General features: G+C 41.2%; 1 protein-coding gene across 2 annotated transcripts in view; it reads right to left on the bottom strand.

The window, feature by feature from the left end:
• PLCXD2 (phosphatidylinositol specific phospholipase C X domain containing 2) overlaps nt 1-15,038 on the bottom strand; it is a 63,435-nt gene that overhangs the window by 36,267 nt on the left and 12,130 nt on the right. For both annotated transcript variants that reach the window (XM_069204935.1, XM_069204934.1), the window contains exon 2: nt 552-1,012. In XM_069204935.1, coding sequence (XP_069061036.1) covers nt 552-1,012 — 461 coding nt within the window. The remainder of the gene's footprint in view (nt 1-551; nt 1,013-15,038) is intronic.

Here is a 15,038-nt window from a genome sequence, read left to right as displayed (position 1 = left end):
AGAATTGCTAATTAAAATGTGATGTACATTTCTGTATGCAAATAAACTAAAGAAAACCTGTTTTAAAGAAGTTAAAGGTAACATAAACAGATGTCACTCTGTGCTCTCTCTCAGGTACATACTGTTATCTGGAGTCCAATAGATAACCGTACCGCACCTCTTCTCATTAGAATGCTGTACATAAACAGGCGTTACTTTTACGCAGTGTAATGGTACTACGTTTACTGACCACAGAAGGATGAAAGGAGTTGGCCTTGCTTTGAACATGTGAAAAGCACAGCTTCACATATCTCTGCACATGTGCTGAACTCTCAAGAGTCATTTTACAGAAGAAAAAAATTTCACTGCAAAGACATCTAAGAAAGTTTTACACTTTTCTGTTGCAGTATCTATACATTCTAAGACAAGTATGATTCTCAAGTGTGGGTGCTTTATGTCAACATACTGCTTTAACTAAACTACCGCATTCATGACATCATACCTTGTGATTATAATTATCAGCCTCTTGCTTTCCCCCTCCTTTGACATATTTACCTCTTTAATGTACGTACCTGATAGTTCATCTCCCATACAAATTTGAGTGTCACATTTTCTACACACGCTGTTTCACAAATTTGTGCTCCAAATATTTCCTGCAGCATACTGATGAGGTGTGCATGATGTTCGTAGTTCATTGCATAAAAATGGTTAAAATCCAAAAACACTACTTCTTTTTTGTGATGTACTAGGAATTTGTTTATTTCCATTAATCCATCCCAAACCTTGATCCCAAACAATCCGTGGATAAAATAAACCTCATGCCCTGGTTCGCCTGGTTTGGAAGACACACGTAAATCAAAGTACCGTATTCCTGATTCAAGTTGTTCCTTGAAGGTCAAGCTTTGAGTGACAGACCATTTTTTCATCAATTTCTTCACCAAAGAAATTCTCGCTAACCGTTTAATTGACATGGCTTGGTCAGGTCCAACAGGAGACTTTTCATCCACCCAAAAGCTGAACGAATCATGTGAACCTATTAGAAAAAGAAAACATAAAACGATCAGTATAACGGAAAAGGGAGACTCTTTACAATGTATCATGATTTATGATGAAATGTCATAAATCATCTTTACCTGGTTCTGGACTTTGATTCTGGGGTAATTCCAAATGACTAATTATTGGCACTCAATTTATCGACCTTGGAAAAAACAAAGACTCAGTTGTGCTGTGTGATGTATTATATTCGGTGGGTTCAATAATACACACACTTTTCTGCCCAAAAGTCTAAGAAGTATTCCTGCCTACAGAGTTTTCGAAATGTCCTAGAAGACTGGTGAGAAATGGGGGGGTGGGGGTGGAAAGGAGATGAGTTAGGGTCCTTTCAGATATCTAATCACAGCTTCTGACGCCAGCTTACATCTCAACCACTCGCCTAAATGTATTTATTTATTTATTTACAGAGATTTATAAAGCGCGAACATGACTAAAGGGTATCATAGAGCTGTACAGAGAGACATATATGTAAATGTCCATCATGTGACAAATATCGTCACACGTCAAAAACAGAGACATATATAAAACACTACTTGTAACACCAAATATTCATATTCCATGAACTCTCGTAACTGGTGGGTTAGTCTGCTAACATTTGGCTTGTACTGCTGTGTGAGAAAAGAGTAAGCTTGTGAGTCAGGCGGACCGAGTAAAGGCCCTGGATAAGATCAGCCAAACAGGATTTTGTCCACTAGAGGTTTTTTTACCTCTTCTTTGAAAACGATGGTCGATGGGTTCATTTGAATCTCCACTGGTAGAGACTTCTAAGCATGCTGCCTGCTTGACACATTGAATCTGACATTGCTCATTCCACTACCTTTTATGGATGGTGTTGTCCACTCCCGTTTTGCAAGTTTCAGCTTTAAATCAACCTTTATAACGACTTTGAATAGTTTTGCTTGAAACCCCGGCTGCAGGCTGACGATGGACCCCTGGGACATAGCACCATCAAGCATTCATGAAACACAGGCGAGGACGTGCCTTTTTGTTCACTGTGAAATCAGCACATGCGCTTTTGAAGCACCTCGGCCATAAAGCGAGCACGATGGATTGTGCAGAGGACCAAGAGGGATTTGAAAATGACTGCCTGCATATTACCGCCCGCCTTGATGCGCCCTCTTGGTTCAGAGTTGGCTTTATGAAAGTGGGCTGCTGCATGCACGTAGCACACAGATTTTGGAATAGTACGACTAAGGGACTTAGGTGCACTGTGTGGTAGCGCTGGCTGTGGGGTGCACTGTATAAGAGAGGTACGCTGCAGTCATGCTTCAGGGACGGAGGTATATTGTAAGGAATACATCCAACCTTTGCAAAACTCTTTTCAGTGAGGTAGCACATTACCTGATGCTAAAAAGGGCAGCAAGTGTCTTGTGTTTTGAACATCCATTTGCAGAACTAGTGAAATGGAACTTTTCATGTCTGCATCTGCAGTCAAATGTAAATGCCATCAATGTAAATAGTCATCATTACCATCATCAAGAGTTTACAAACTCCTAAAACCCCAAGGTGCACTGGCGCTTTAAGGACTCAAAGAGGAGAAGAATCAAACTAGACATGTTTTCAGTATCTGTCGCAAATACTATAGGTTCTTTTTTGGGAAGGAGTTTCTAGTTGGACGTCTGGTGGGGTTTTAGGTACCCAAGAAGACTCAGCTTCTGTGGGCTTTGCGAAAATGAGAGCTTCATCACTTCAAATGAATCCCCTTCTGTGGCGGGTCTGCTCCAATGGTGGGTCTGAACTCTAACCTGCAACGCAATGGTGTATAACTGACATATGTACCTGAACTGTCAACGGTGCATTAAGTCTACCCTGTTGAAATATATTCTGCTACGGGAACAGGAAACATTATGTATTCACCTAGTCAAGGTCTGAATTATATTTATTTATATTAATAAGTACATCATAGCGCAAACTGGCAGTTTACTGCAGTGTGGTTCATATTGCAAATAATTAACTACAAACTTATAGCCCCAACTCTTTAATAGTGGTAGCCAGTGACTTTGTAGTTCATCCTCAAGTGCAGTTTTTCATGAAACACTCACAGGTTTAATCATATCTAAGTTACCTGCTCGGGGTTATGAGATATGAGCAGTGTATTAATTCATATATTTTCCAGCCAGGCTGTGATACAATACAATAGAGTAATTGCCGTACCTTATGCTTCTAATTGTGTAGGAATAATGGCCACCGGTCGTTCCATGACTAAAAGTAGGAATAGAGAACAAGTTATAAAGTTATTTACTCCATGGCTGAGAAGGGTGGGTCTCCCTGGGGTCTCCCTGCTGTGACAGATTATTTTCAGTGAAGAGCTCTGCCAGGGCCCTCTTGCCTCACTGGAGGTAAAGGATTGTTGGTGGGGTAAAGTCACTGGGATATGAGGACTATATTTGTGCTCCTCAGAGTAAGACTATAGTTGCCGCTGAGTTGTTTCATTTTGGAGAAGGTAGTTTATTATAATAAGTCTGGCATAATATTGGACTCTATCTAGGAGTATTCGTGGGATTCAGACATCTGGAAAGTAAATTAACATCATCCACATTTGATCGCTGTATAACGAGAGTGCCTGATGTGGGGAATATTTTAGCCTTGGCTAGTTGTCCTGGTGTAACGGCTTGGAGAACATTTCAATTATACTTTATTTCGGATCCATATATCCGTAAAACATACATACAAGTTTAAAAACATCACAGTCAAAATTGTATAAGAAAAACTTGAGAGAATAAAATACACGATCCAGCATCACAGTCCAATCAATAAAAACACCTCGGCAGAACCCAAAAAACCAACAGAAGTAGCAAAAAAACACTTCAGCAGAACAGCCAACAAAAGTGCTAGAACACTGTAAATGCCAATTCTAACTTCACATGGAAAGGAGGTAAGGCCAATATTATCTGTCCCTTCGCAAACATCGTGGATCAACAATAATATTACACATACATAATAAAGTGCTGTAAGATGGTAACAATAAAGTGCAAATGTAGATAAAAGCCACAACTAAGTATCTAACAAATTAGTTAACTGACTATGGTTGAAATCTAACATTTTCTTACGTATAATTCAAGCAGCAAATAAATATTTAGCAACAGTAATAAAGATAATTTGTTTCGACTCAGTCCTCATGATCCTCAGTGCAATTTCACACTGTCTGATTCTTAAAACAAGACACACTGTTTTAATCCACTTATTGTAGGGTATTTTATGTGCATTGTAAAACAAGAGGAAATAGTGCAGGAATTCAGACTCTTAATGACATGATGGACATAAAGTGTTGATGCAATAATTGTCACCTCAGCAAATACAAAAGCCGTTAACCAGTAACATTCCATGCCTAAACCGTTTAGCCAAGGTATGTAAAATCTTATCAAGGAACGGTTCAGAAGATGGCATAGCTTTGTGATCTAAAAAACTAGTCATCAGCTGGTCCAACTCATAGTTGCGTAGTTCCTCACCCCATTAGGCAGACCTAGCTCTCTCTTTAATCACGGACTTGGACACAAAAATAGCGTCAGCAGGAAGTTTCCCGTAGTGCTGCAAGGTTTAACTTGAAGAACAAGTTTTCGATAACAATTGGAACATATAATTTCAGTGAGGAGTAACCTATAAGGTAACTCCTCATCAGTAGAAGAAGCGCTATTTAATCAAGGTTCTTCTGAAATTAAACAACAGAAAATGGTTAAACATAAAGCAGCTGAAACCCTCCAAGGTATGATTGGGAAAAAAAAGTTCCACACTAAAGACAAATGAATTGTACGCTGAAAGATCGATACTCTTATTGAGGAGGTGGAATCAATGTTAAATACAGACAGGGCCTATGGTAAAGTAACTAAACGAAGAAAAGAAGGACAAAGCATGCAGAAATATTTCAAATAAAACCTGCTAACCATCCCGCTAACCGACCAGGGCGGAAGTCTCAACCCCAAGCTCTAATGAATCACGATATTAGGACTGCAGGAAGCACAACCACTAATTGAATTCCACGAACCGATGGTATAACACTTGTGCAACTACTATGGTATTCAGTAACAGATATGCTTCCTTATCAGATGATTTACCTACAACAGATAGCAACCCAGCTGCGCATAGTGGGGAGGGGAGTACTAATACCATATTGCAAAACGACACAGATTTGGCAACAGCCACACACTCAATAGTAAAAGAACGTCGGGCCCAGGTTAACGAAATAAAGGCCATGGCAGTAGCACTGATAACTGCTTTCAAGGAACTTCTGGGGCCTGAGAGGGCTCCCATGTTACTTGATAAGCCCTATCTGGGATGAAGCATATCCCTGACAGATTTTCAACCCCAGAAAAAAATTATAGGGGGCCCTCAGAGGCTGGAAGAAATCCCACCATTTGACGCCAATCCCACCCTTTACAATGCCACAACGGAAGTCAGCTAATATGAGGAATAAAATTGTAGGTAGGAGTAAGACGTCTGCTGGAGGAACAGGGTCGAAGCAGACCCTTATGATCTTAAACAGTACTAGTCGCAACGGCCTGCACATTGAGACTCATGGTCGACTAAAACAAAAAAGGTGCTATTGTTGGAGTGGGACCTTTAAAATTAATATTAACATGAAAAGCTTGCAATATAATGTGTAATGAAGCTGCATAGAAAATGTGTTAGCATAGAAAAGTAATGTACCCGTTTGAAATGTGCCCACGGGGAGTGGCCACAATGTATACGATGATTAATGAAACTGATTAATGATGGATTAACAATGTACTAATGTATGACTTTGTATTGGCGTTAAGAGTTATGTATTCGGTTTTGCTAAATTAATTACTAGGCCTTAGCAAAGGTCTGGGCCTAGCTGCCTGGTATCATATTAACTGTATTTTGCTAACGTGCAATGTGCTGCTTTCCTGAAGGACATGAAGCTGTACTTTTCCAGAAGCTAGGGATATGTGTGTGTAGCTGTAGTAAATTCTTTCTCATGGGACCCGACTTGCTCAGGAATGCAACAGTGTAATTCGCAACAGGTGCAAGGTCGCCTGGACTAGAAGACAATGGAACTACTGACTGGAGCGTAAAGTGTAACTTTTCATACCTGACATTTCACCCGATGAAGACGTCAATCACAGGAGCCAATTGATTGCATAAGAACTGTGTTTTGTGGAAAATTCTAGTAAGGTGTGTGGAGAATTATTGGACAGAGATAATGATGCACTAAATATTGCCCAATGGGAAATTAGAGACTTGTTAGACTGTTTTAATATAACCGCATGACTCAAGGAGAAGGGATCCACTTTTGAGATCATTCTTCGCCACTCTTCATCATCCCTTGCATTTCTGAGAGACTTTGTCTTTAGTCGTCTGATACTTTAAACCATCCTCATCTTACTCTTTGTTCGATAAACACTTCTCCTCCTTATGAGGGAAGAGCCTTGTTCTTTATCTATGCCCTACTGAGACTTGCCTGTCCTATCTTTGCTGATGGCGAATCGACTGATGTCCTGAGGACGAAGAGTGACGCTGATTGCTGATATGTTGGAGGGGTAACTATCTGATGAAAATTTAAATTGTCTGCTTGCCTTTCCTTTCTAGGTACCAACTGCTCTTTTGATAGAGGCCATAGTTAGATGTTTTTCCAAATTTGTGTTCACTAAATTGTTTTGCATGAAGTCCAACATGCTGATGCTAATTCGAGGTTAGCTAGGGTGTTACCAAAATCTGACGCAAATAGACAACTGACAAGATTCTTGCTTTGTTGAATAATGTACTATTGGTATTCTGTTAAAGTTGCTTCATATTAATGTCTTGCTTCATTTTGAATGTTCATGATCTATGCTTTGATAAAGTTTTGCGCTGATTGCCAAGTCATAGTGGTTTTGATGTGCTTGTTATTGTTGAATCTAATAAATATGATATTAGATTGTAACTAATGGGGAATAAATACCCTAACACTTACTAGATTTGTGTGGTTATTCATGACTGAAAGGTCATGGTGCGTTCACTATATTGAGCTATATTATAGCCTTAGAACCCGCCGTAGCGGGCTCTACCAGCTATTAAAGGCCCGCTCCCGCATTAAATGCCCGAGCCGAAGACGAGGGCTTTTAACAAGGGAAAGGGCCTTTAATAACCGGTAGAGCCGGCTATGGCGTGTTCTAAGGCTATTAGAACATTCTGCCACTCAGGGCAATAAAACAAATTGCTCACGGAGCCCGAGGGGATTAAAATCCCCTCGGGCTCCATGAGGCTTTGTTCACAGCTGTTGCTGTGAACAAAGCAAACATTGGAATGTTGGCGCTGCGGGCTTTTACCGGCCAGTAAAAGCCCGCAGCACTCCATTGTTTTCAATGGAGCTGCCAACATTCCAATGTTCTAATAAATGTTATTGATTAGCTTAATGATTTTTTATTGTGAATATTAAAGGAGTTATTGACATATTGATTGTGATGCTAAAAGGAGATCTCGTTCTGGGAAGTCTCCAAACGTGGTCAAAAGATTCATTGGCCTAGACGTGTCTCCTGGTAAGTTTACTTCTCCAGGTTCTGACGCGTTATCACTATCACTGAAAATACCTGCCTGGTACACCTAGTTTCAAAGAAGCCACTGCAAGGCGGCTATTTTCAGTCACAAAGTTGTGTTGCAAATTTGTGTTCTCTTGGAAGGAAAAGCGTAATTTCTGTTTAGGTTTTTTTATTCATATGAGAGAAGACTTTTTCATTTTAGTACTTGGTCTAAGACTTACTTTATCCTCACAAAGTCTCAAAAATGGAGGCGATTAGAGCAAAGCTCCTATTTCCACAATCCTACATCCCGAGCAGATGGCAGCCAAAAAAAACGTTAGCTGATAGTTATTTTAGTTCTGCTGACTGTAATACAGCAAAGCATGAAGGAATAAAGGCAGATCCCAGGTAGGGACAGGATAATGGTTAACTGATCTTTGTTGAAAGAAGCTCCTCAGTAGCCGAGAGGCCAGCTGAGCCACTGTGGCAACATCAGAACACCCCAGAAAGCATGACCCAACTTCTATTTGGCTAGGATTGTACATACTGCTAGCCACAACATGAAATCATCCCTTAAAATCTGATGAGATCACAAGAATCAGGAGACAAGCCTCTGTCTTTGCACAGGTTTCTAAAGTTTGCCAATGATGAGAATAAACTTTCAATGTGCAGGGTTTTTCTTGAATGTTGGATAGATTCAACCACTTCAGCCAAGCAGCCTTGGGCCACCAAGAATTAACCTTCCAAGTGCCAAAACTCCAGCCTTAGAAGTCTGAGGGAGTCCAGCTTTAGAAGAGGACCTCTTAAAGGGGATGGATGAAGTAGAATTTGCCAATGAGGACACTTCTCCAGTTCCAACAAAAGAGGCAACCATGCTCTACGGACACTCTGGCAAACTAAGAGCATATCTGACCAATCCTGCTGGATCTTTCTCAGTACTTTGAGGATTAGGAGAAAAGGAAGAAACCTGTAAAGAGGGATTCTGTCACCCAAGCTTTCCTGGAGGGGGTAAAACTGCAAAAATGTGAGAGCAAGGCGTTCTCCTCTGTAGTAAATAGGTTCAGCCATGACTGCCTGAATGTCAGTCCAGTCTGTTGAAATAGAAGGGGTAAGAGGCAGAGAGGGATCAAGGATGGGAACTTCCAACTCAAGTAGTCAACAGACCCATTCTCCCTCCTTGGAAAATACACAGCCAAGAGAGCAAAAAGATTTTTCTCGGCTCACACTTATAACTACTGAGAAAGGAGAAAGAGCAAGAGGTACGTTCCACCCTAGCAGTTGATGTATGTTCTGACTACCTTATTGTTTTGTTACACACAGAATGTTTCTGAAGAAAGGGGGAGAGCCCTTCCAATAGTTATGGGCTCTCGAACCATCCCATATCCCCTCTCATCAATACTGATGGCATTAATTGGAAATACTGTGGCTGGGAAGGATTCAGAGAGGGTCACTTGTTCAGATTCCTCAGAGTTAGCCTCCGCTGGAGATCTTGATGAATCTCCAGAGTGACAGGAACCATTGTGTCATACTCTTGAGAGATGTGGTTCCAATAACAGAGAGGACAGTGCACTAAGGGATTAAGAATGAGGCGACCCCAGGGAACAATCGCTTATGCTGAGGCCATCTCAACATAGCTTCTCAGCCAAAGTCTTGCTGAAGCCTTGGATCTTGACAGGAGAAAAGGAAGATGAGATGTCAGCTTGCCCTTCCTTTCGTCTGTTAGAAACACCTCCCCTATGTCTGTCTGAAAAAAAGCTCAGATTAACTGTATCATTTGTGTTGGATTGAGATTGTATTTTCTGTAATGCTGGGTTAACCGTGGCTGATCAGGTGCTTGCAGACTTGTTGAACGTGCTAATCTTCCTTAACAAAAGAAGAAGCAATTAGCCAGTCATCAAGGCAGGGGTAGACCTGTATCCCTCTGAAATGTAAAACACCCACCAATAGTGCCAAGAGTATGGTAAAAACTCTTGGCGCTGAGAAGCCGAACAGATACTCCCAAAACTGGTAATGATTTCCTTCGACCACAAAGTAGACGAAGCTTCTGGAGACCATCGTAGATGGAAACGTGCAGTTAAACATCCAGCATATCTTAGGGCGCTAGAAAGTCTCCCTGATTGATCAATTGAAGAATACTCTGCACTATTATCTTGAATGGCTTGCGAGGTACATAACGGTTCACCCCCTTGAGGTCCAACACATGACAAAAGTCCCCACATACCTATCTCCTGCGTCAGAAAAAGAATGGAATAAAAAAACAGATGCCTTGCGCCGGGAGCAATAGTTGTTAACTTCTCCAGAAGAAGTTGGATTCCATTGAGGAAGGCTTTATGTATGTCTTATAGGCAATAATAGAAGATTTTGCAGCAAAATAGGCTCTTTTTACTCCCCCTTCATTTTTTTCTCTACTTGATTGATGGGTAAGCATTATCTGAGATTCGTGTTGCCTGGGAGGATAACCAAGCCATACTGTCCTCCTTTACTGAGCAAGGAAATTCTCCTGAAAATCCTTAGACAGGGTGACACTTAGATAAAAATCTGGGGACAGATGTTTTATCAATGTCCTTCCACTCATACAGAGCACCCTATGTAATGCACTGTGCAGTGGCAATGATTCCCTATATGGGCATTGGTACTGCATAGAGAAATCCTCTTCCTCATCTCCTGAAAGTTGGAGGTTTCTCTAAATTATCTCTTAAATGTTGATACAGTAGTGAGAGTTGAGCCTCTTGTACAAAATGTCCCCTTTGATCCTCCTCATCCGGGTCATCTAAAGCAGTTTCCTCATTCTGGAGCCTCAGAATTTTTGCTGGTGAAGGTCCAGCATTATGGCGAACCTTGAAGGCAGCCTCCACAGCTGCCTAAATAATCTGCCGCAGGGCTGCGGGTGAAGAGCCAGACAGCTCCTTCATTGTTTGCTAACACACCGACCACTATGCAAAGACCGCCGCAAGGACACAGCTACTTCCTGTCTCTCCCTATTACTAAGTGATTGAGGAAAGGTGGCTCCTGAACTCTTGTGGGATCTGCCATTTTAAAATCAGGCAGTGTCCTGACTATGCCCTATTTAGGTACGCTAAACCAAAAGAAACAGTAACTGCACAGAAGTGTTCCACGCCTTGAAGCTGAACAAGGGAAACCTAAGCCGCAGAGAAGCGCTCGATGGTGTAACAGCAGTTGAATTTATAATTCCGCAAATATTTTATAAAATTAGCGCTCAGCATTCCAAATGTTAGACATTGTTATTGGTCTCCAATGCTCAGCACCTAAAACTATATATAGAAATTACTAGAGCAAGTCTCTAAAGAGAAAAACACAGACATGAAAACATAAACCATTTATAAACGATTAGCAAAGAAAGCTACTTATATATTGTAGATTGTAGAAATGAAAAAAAGGAAGTTGTCGTACCAGGTTTCTCTTTTTCTGTATGATATGAAATGCCTACTTGAAACTTTTTAATTTGGGCTAGGAAATGGAATTATGTGGAGTAGAGGGACTGCTCACTTTGCACATAGTCTTGCCTTGATACAGCTCATATGACATGGTTTTGGGGTCACAACCATTTTGGCAATCATGGCTTTTACGTGTGTAAATTTGGCTTGCACATAGAAAGCCTTTTTTATGAGTATAAAACTACTTTTGATTTTTACAGTAAGTGGTTTGACACTCACAAAAAGGTTTACTTGCACAAACATGTTTGCAAGGTTAAATCTACTTCCGGGGTGGGGAGTGAAAATTCCAGGGCAGAAATGCTATGTAAATCTGGGCATTCCCACCTCAAATACATTTGGATATCCACTCCTGGAAAAGGCAGAGTTTGATTGTTGTGTTGAGGTCGGTTATCCTATTCCTAGAATGTTGTTAGCGAATGTTATTTTGGAACGTGTACATAATAAGTGGGGATAGAATGTTAACGGGGATTGCAGACTTTGGCAGGGCGGGAAGTACATCTTGTTGTAACGAAACCAACTCAATTAAAGCTGGAAGTGGATTTATCTATACTGTGTTGGAGTACTCATTACGATAATCCCTATCTAGGCTGGAAAGCAACAGGAAACCCCACAAACTGCTGGAGTGTGGTGGAAGGAGTTTCTGCACTAGTAAAAATACCACGTGGAGGAAAAAATAAAATATTAAGTACCTTTGCACTAGCTCAGGATTCTTCACAAGCAAAGATGTAGCTGCATATTTTCTCTTGTTAAAACAGAGGTGACAAACCGACTACAAACTTAGAATCAATTTACAGGGTTTTTAATTAATCACTTTTGCTAATCCCGTCCACTGGATTTTCAAGTGTGCTATCCAGGGATGCCACTAAGGAAGTTTTCCAGTTGCCAACAAAAGACTGATTGGATTCACTCAAGAAAAGTTAGGAAAAACAGATCACTGCCAGTGAACACACTATGGGGTGACCTAGGAATAATTATAAGGATAGGGGACGTGATTTGATGGCAACTGTATTGTGACAACAATCTCCATTGACTGCACTGTTTAAATTATGTACGCTGATGGTGCCTTTATTTATTGATGTTTTGTACCATCATATTGTTTACAATGATTGCTCTGTTGTGTATGCCGTCTTGAGGTAGGTTTGGGACCGATATTTGTCTGTACCTTACAAATGAAATAAATACAAGTACCTGGCACAAGCACTGTGTTGAGATGCAGGTAACTTGTGAAGGTATGGTGTGATGGGTACTTGGCAAAACTACTACACAAGAGAAAAGGGGGGTTTGCTACATCATTCATGGACTAGAGGCCACTTTTGGAGGAATGACCTCGTTTTTCATACGTTGTCCACATTACTGATGCAATTTGGTGCAAAATACAATAAAAATAATAGAAACAAGAAGTACGGACCCTTTGCAGCTTAAGTGTTGTGCAGACCATGGTGGGACCTGATAAAGAGAAAATGCAAGGGTCACCTGCTAGATATATATTGCAGGCTGGAGGCCTAGCAGAGGGATTCAACAGAAAAGGTACTGGATGTGGTGCAGAACGGGAGCCTCGTCATTACATGTAATGGACAGCAGACAAGAGTGATAACAGGAAGAATCAAAGTACAGGGGTGGGAGGCTAGTTGGGCCTAGGTATGTTGCAGAAAGAGAGTATTAGGTAAAAGGGGGTACTAAGCAAAGTTGGGGTGCAGAGAGAACCTGGCATTGGTATACTTCAAACAGTGGTATCTGGCAGAGAAACAATAAAGCTGATACCAGGCAATGCTATGATGCAGGGGTGTACATGACAGAAAGAACAGAAAGGTAAGTGATACCTGTTAAAAAATCTTGTTCAAATAACTCGCATGGGTGCTGTACAGGAAGCAGGATCCTAGGCAATAAGTAAGGATTGCAGGAAAAGGCTTCATACATAGTTAGGTATAAATTGAGCACCAGTAAAAAGAGTAATATGAATACCTGTTACGTTCAGTGCTTACAAAGGCCGAAAAGGCTTTACAAAATAAATAAAACGTTATTTGAATGTTATAAGCAGTATGGTTAAGGTTGAGTTTTGCAGAGGTAGCTAGTGTAGGTATAGCACAGACAGCACCACTGGTGAGTGATGTATATTAGTGAACAAGTAACATGCTACAGCACGAGGAGGTGCTTATTGGAAGTGGTGATTTGGGATGTGGCCTATGTAGTAAATGTTTGGAGTCATGCTTCATTGACCAGAATGGTCAACTTATCCTAAGTTTGGAGCTCTTGGAGCTCTGTGTTCTGCTATAGCTCTCTGCAGATGTGTTTCCTGATTCCATTATCAACAGTTCAATCTTGTGATCGAGCTTTTTGCAGGCGACTAGTGACCTAGTTCTCTGCTGTGTTCTCATGATCCAGCTCTTGATCACTGCAGTCAGGTTCTCTGCTCTAGCAGTCTGCAGTCAGTCCTGAGCTCACTCGTTCCAGTTCTGTCTTCTAGAGATCTGGAAAGAATCACCTCAGTGGCACGACCTCTGCAGCCTTTATCAGCCGGTTTTCTTGTCTGACTAACTGTGGCTGATTCTGCCTCCTAAGAGTCCGATGGATCAGAGCGCTCGCCACCCAGAGGCAACAGAAAGCCACCAGCATGGATGCAATACCTACACGTAGCTGAGACAAATGATCCGAAGAGCCAAATCAGAAGTGGCGGCGCAGCAATTCAATAGGCATGCACTTCGTACAGACAGTCATAGCAAATGATCTGAAGGGTCGACTTAGGCGTGACAGGCAAAACATCACCGCCATGCGTTGGATGCAAGCGCCTATGGAGAACGAGTTATATTTCACCCCGGGTTCGGCAGGACATGCACAGCAGAGAGGAAGAAACGGCAAGTGCTATTTGAGTCCAACCAGAGACAAACACCCTTGCTTGCACTCATGCATGTAGGCAGCCATAGAAAGGTTTTGGGCGTTCATCTAAGAGGAACAGAGGAGGAACTCATAGGTTTGCAATCAAGAGGTTAAGATTTTCTAACGAGACGAAAGTTTTGATTTTCAAAACTCTTGCAGACAGCAGAGGTGTTTACTGATCAATGGGATTCATTCTATACAGATGGTAAGGGAAAAACCTGCTCTCTGCTATCGTCCTGACATTTGAGCAGCATTTGGATGTTTCTTGTGTTTGTTGAGAGGTAATCTCGTAACTGTGGATGTCTAACAAAAAAGTAGTTGTTCTGCCTGAATCTACATCCTTGGTTAGGGTAGAGTTGCATCTTTACTTTCTTCTTTAATTTGAAATGATATTGGAGTTTCTTATATTTGCCTCGGGGAGTTCCATAATTTTTTTGTAGAATCAACAAAGTGCTTCTACTTGTGGTGGGGAAGCATAGGGGAGATGAGCAGCTGAGCTTGTAATCTACAAGTCAGTAGAGCTTGGAACTTGGCTTGGATGAACAACGGCTTTGCCTTGAATGCGGCTGTGGGCGATGTGGAGTGCCTTGAAGACAGAAAATCTGCTTTTAGGGAGCCACTGAATATCTTGGAACACTCTATGATGTGTTACCAAAGGCATAGGCGTAGAAGTTGTATTGCTGCTGTGTTTTGGATCCTTTGCAAGTTTCCATGTAGGAACAGCAGGCCCCCGGGTACAAACCATTTGTTTAATTTACTTGCGACATGGCAAGGGTCATAGTATCCTGTAGTTTCTGCAGTCATTATGTGGTTATAATGGGACATGATTGGTTGACATCTTCACAACTCAATAAACTCCAAAAATATCTACGATGTTTGTTCTACTTAGAAATCTTCTCATACAATGTACACACCGGACTCCACATTAAATGTGCACGACTGGATTGATCATTTCTGAATTAAGATGGCATTGTGAGTGAAAGAATGGTTCATTAATGGGCATGTGGTTCGAAAGTGCTAAAGTCGAATTAGTTTGGACTGGGGTTAATTCAAAGTTAAACAATATTCTTAAAGCAAAAAAAAAAAAGAAAACGTAATTGGTATCGGCAGGTCTATCGAGTTTATTAACCTGAGTTTCGGCTGAAGAGAGGAGACTTGGTCCTACGTGGCTTATTACCAAACTTAATGCTTACTATTGTGTCTGAGATCATTACGTCTTCCT

Source organism: Pleurodeles waltl, chromosome 8 (genome assembly GCF_031143425.1).
Source record: "Pleurodeles waltl isolate 20211129_DDA chromosome 8, aPleWal1.hap1.20221129, whole genome shotgun sequence".
Classification (NCBI taxonomy): domain Eukaryota; kingdom Metazoa; phylum Chordata; class Amphibia; order Caudata; family Salamandridae; genus Pleurodeles; species Pleurodeles waltl.
Note: the sequence above shows the minus strand (reverse complement) of the source record. Positions and strands in the feature narration are given on the sequence as shown.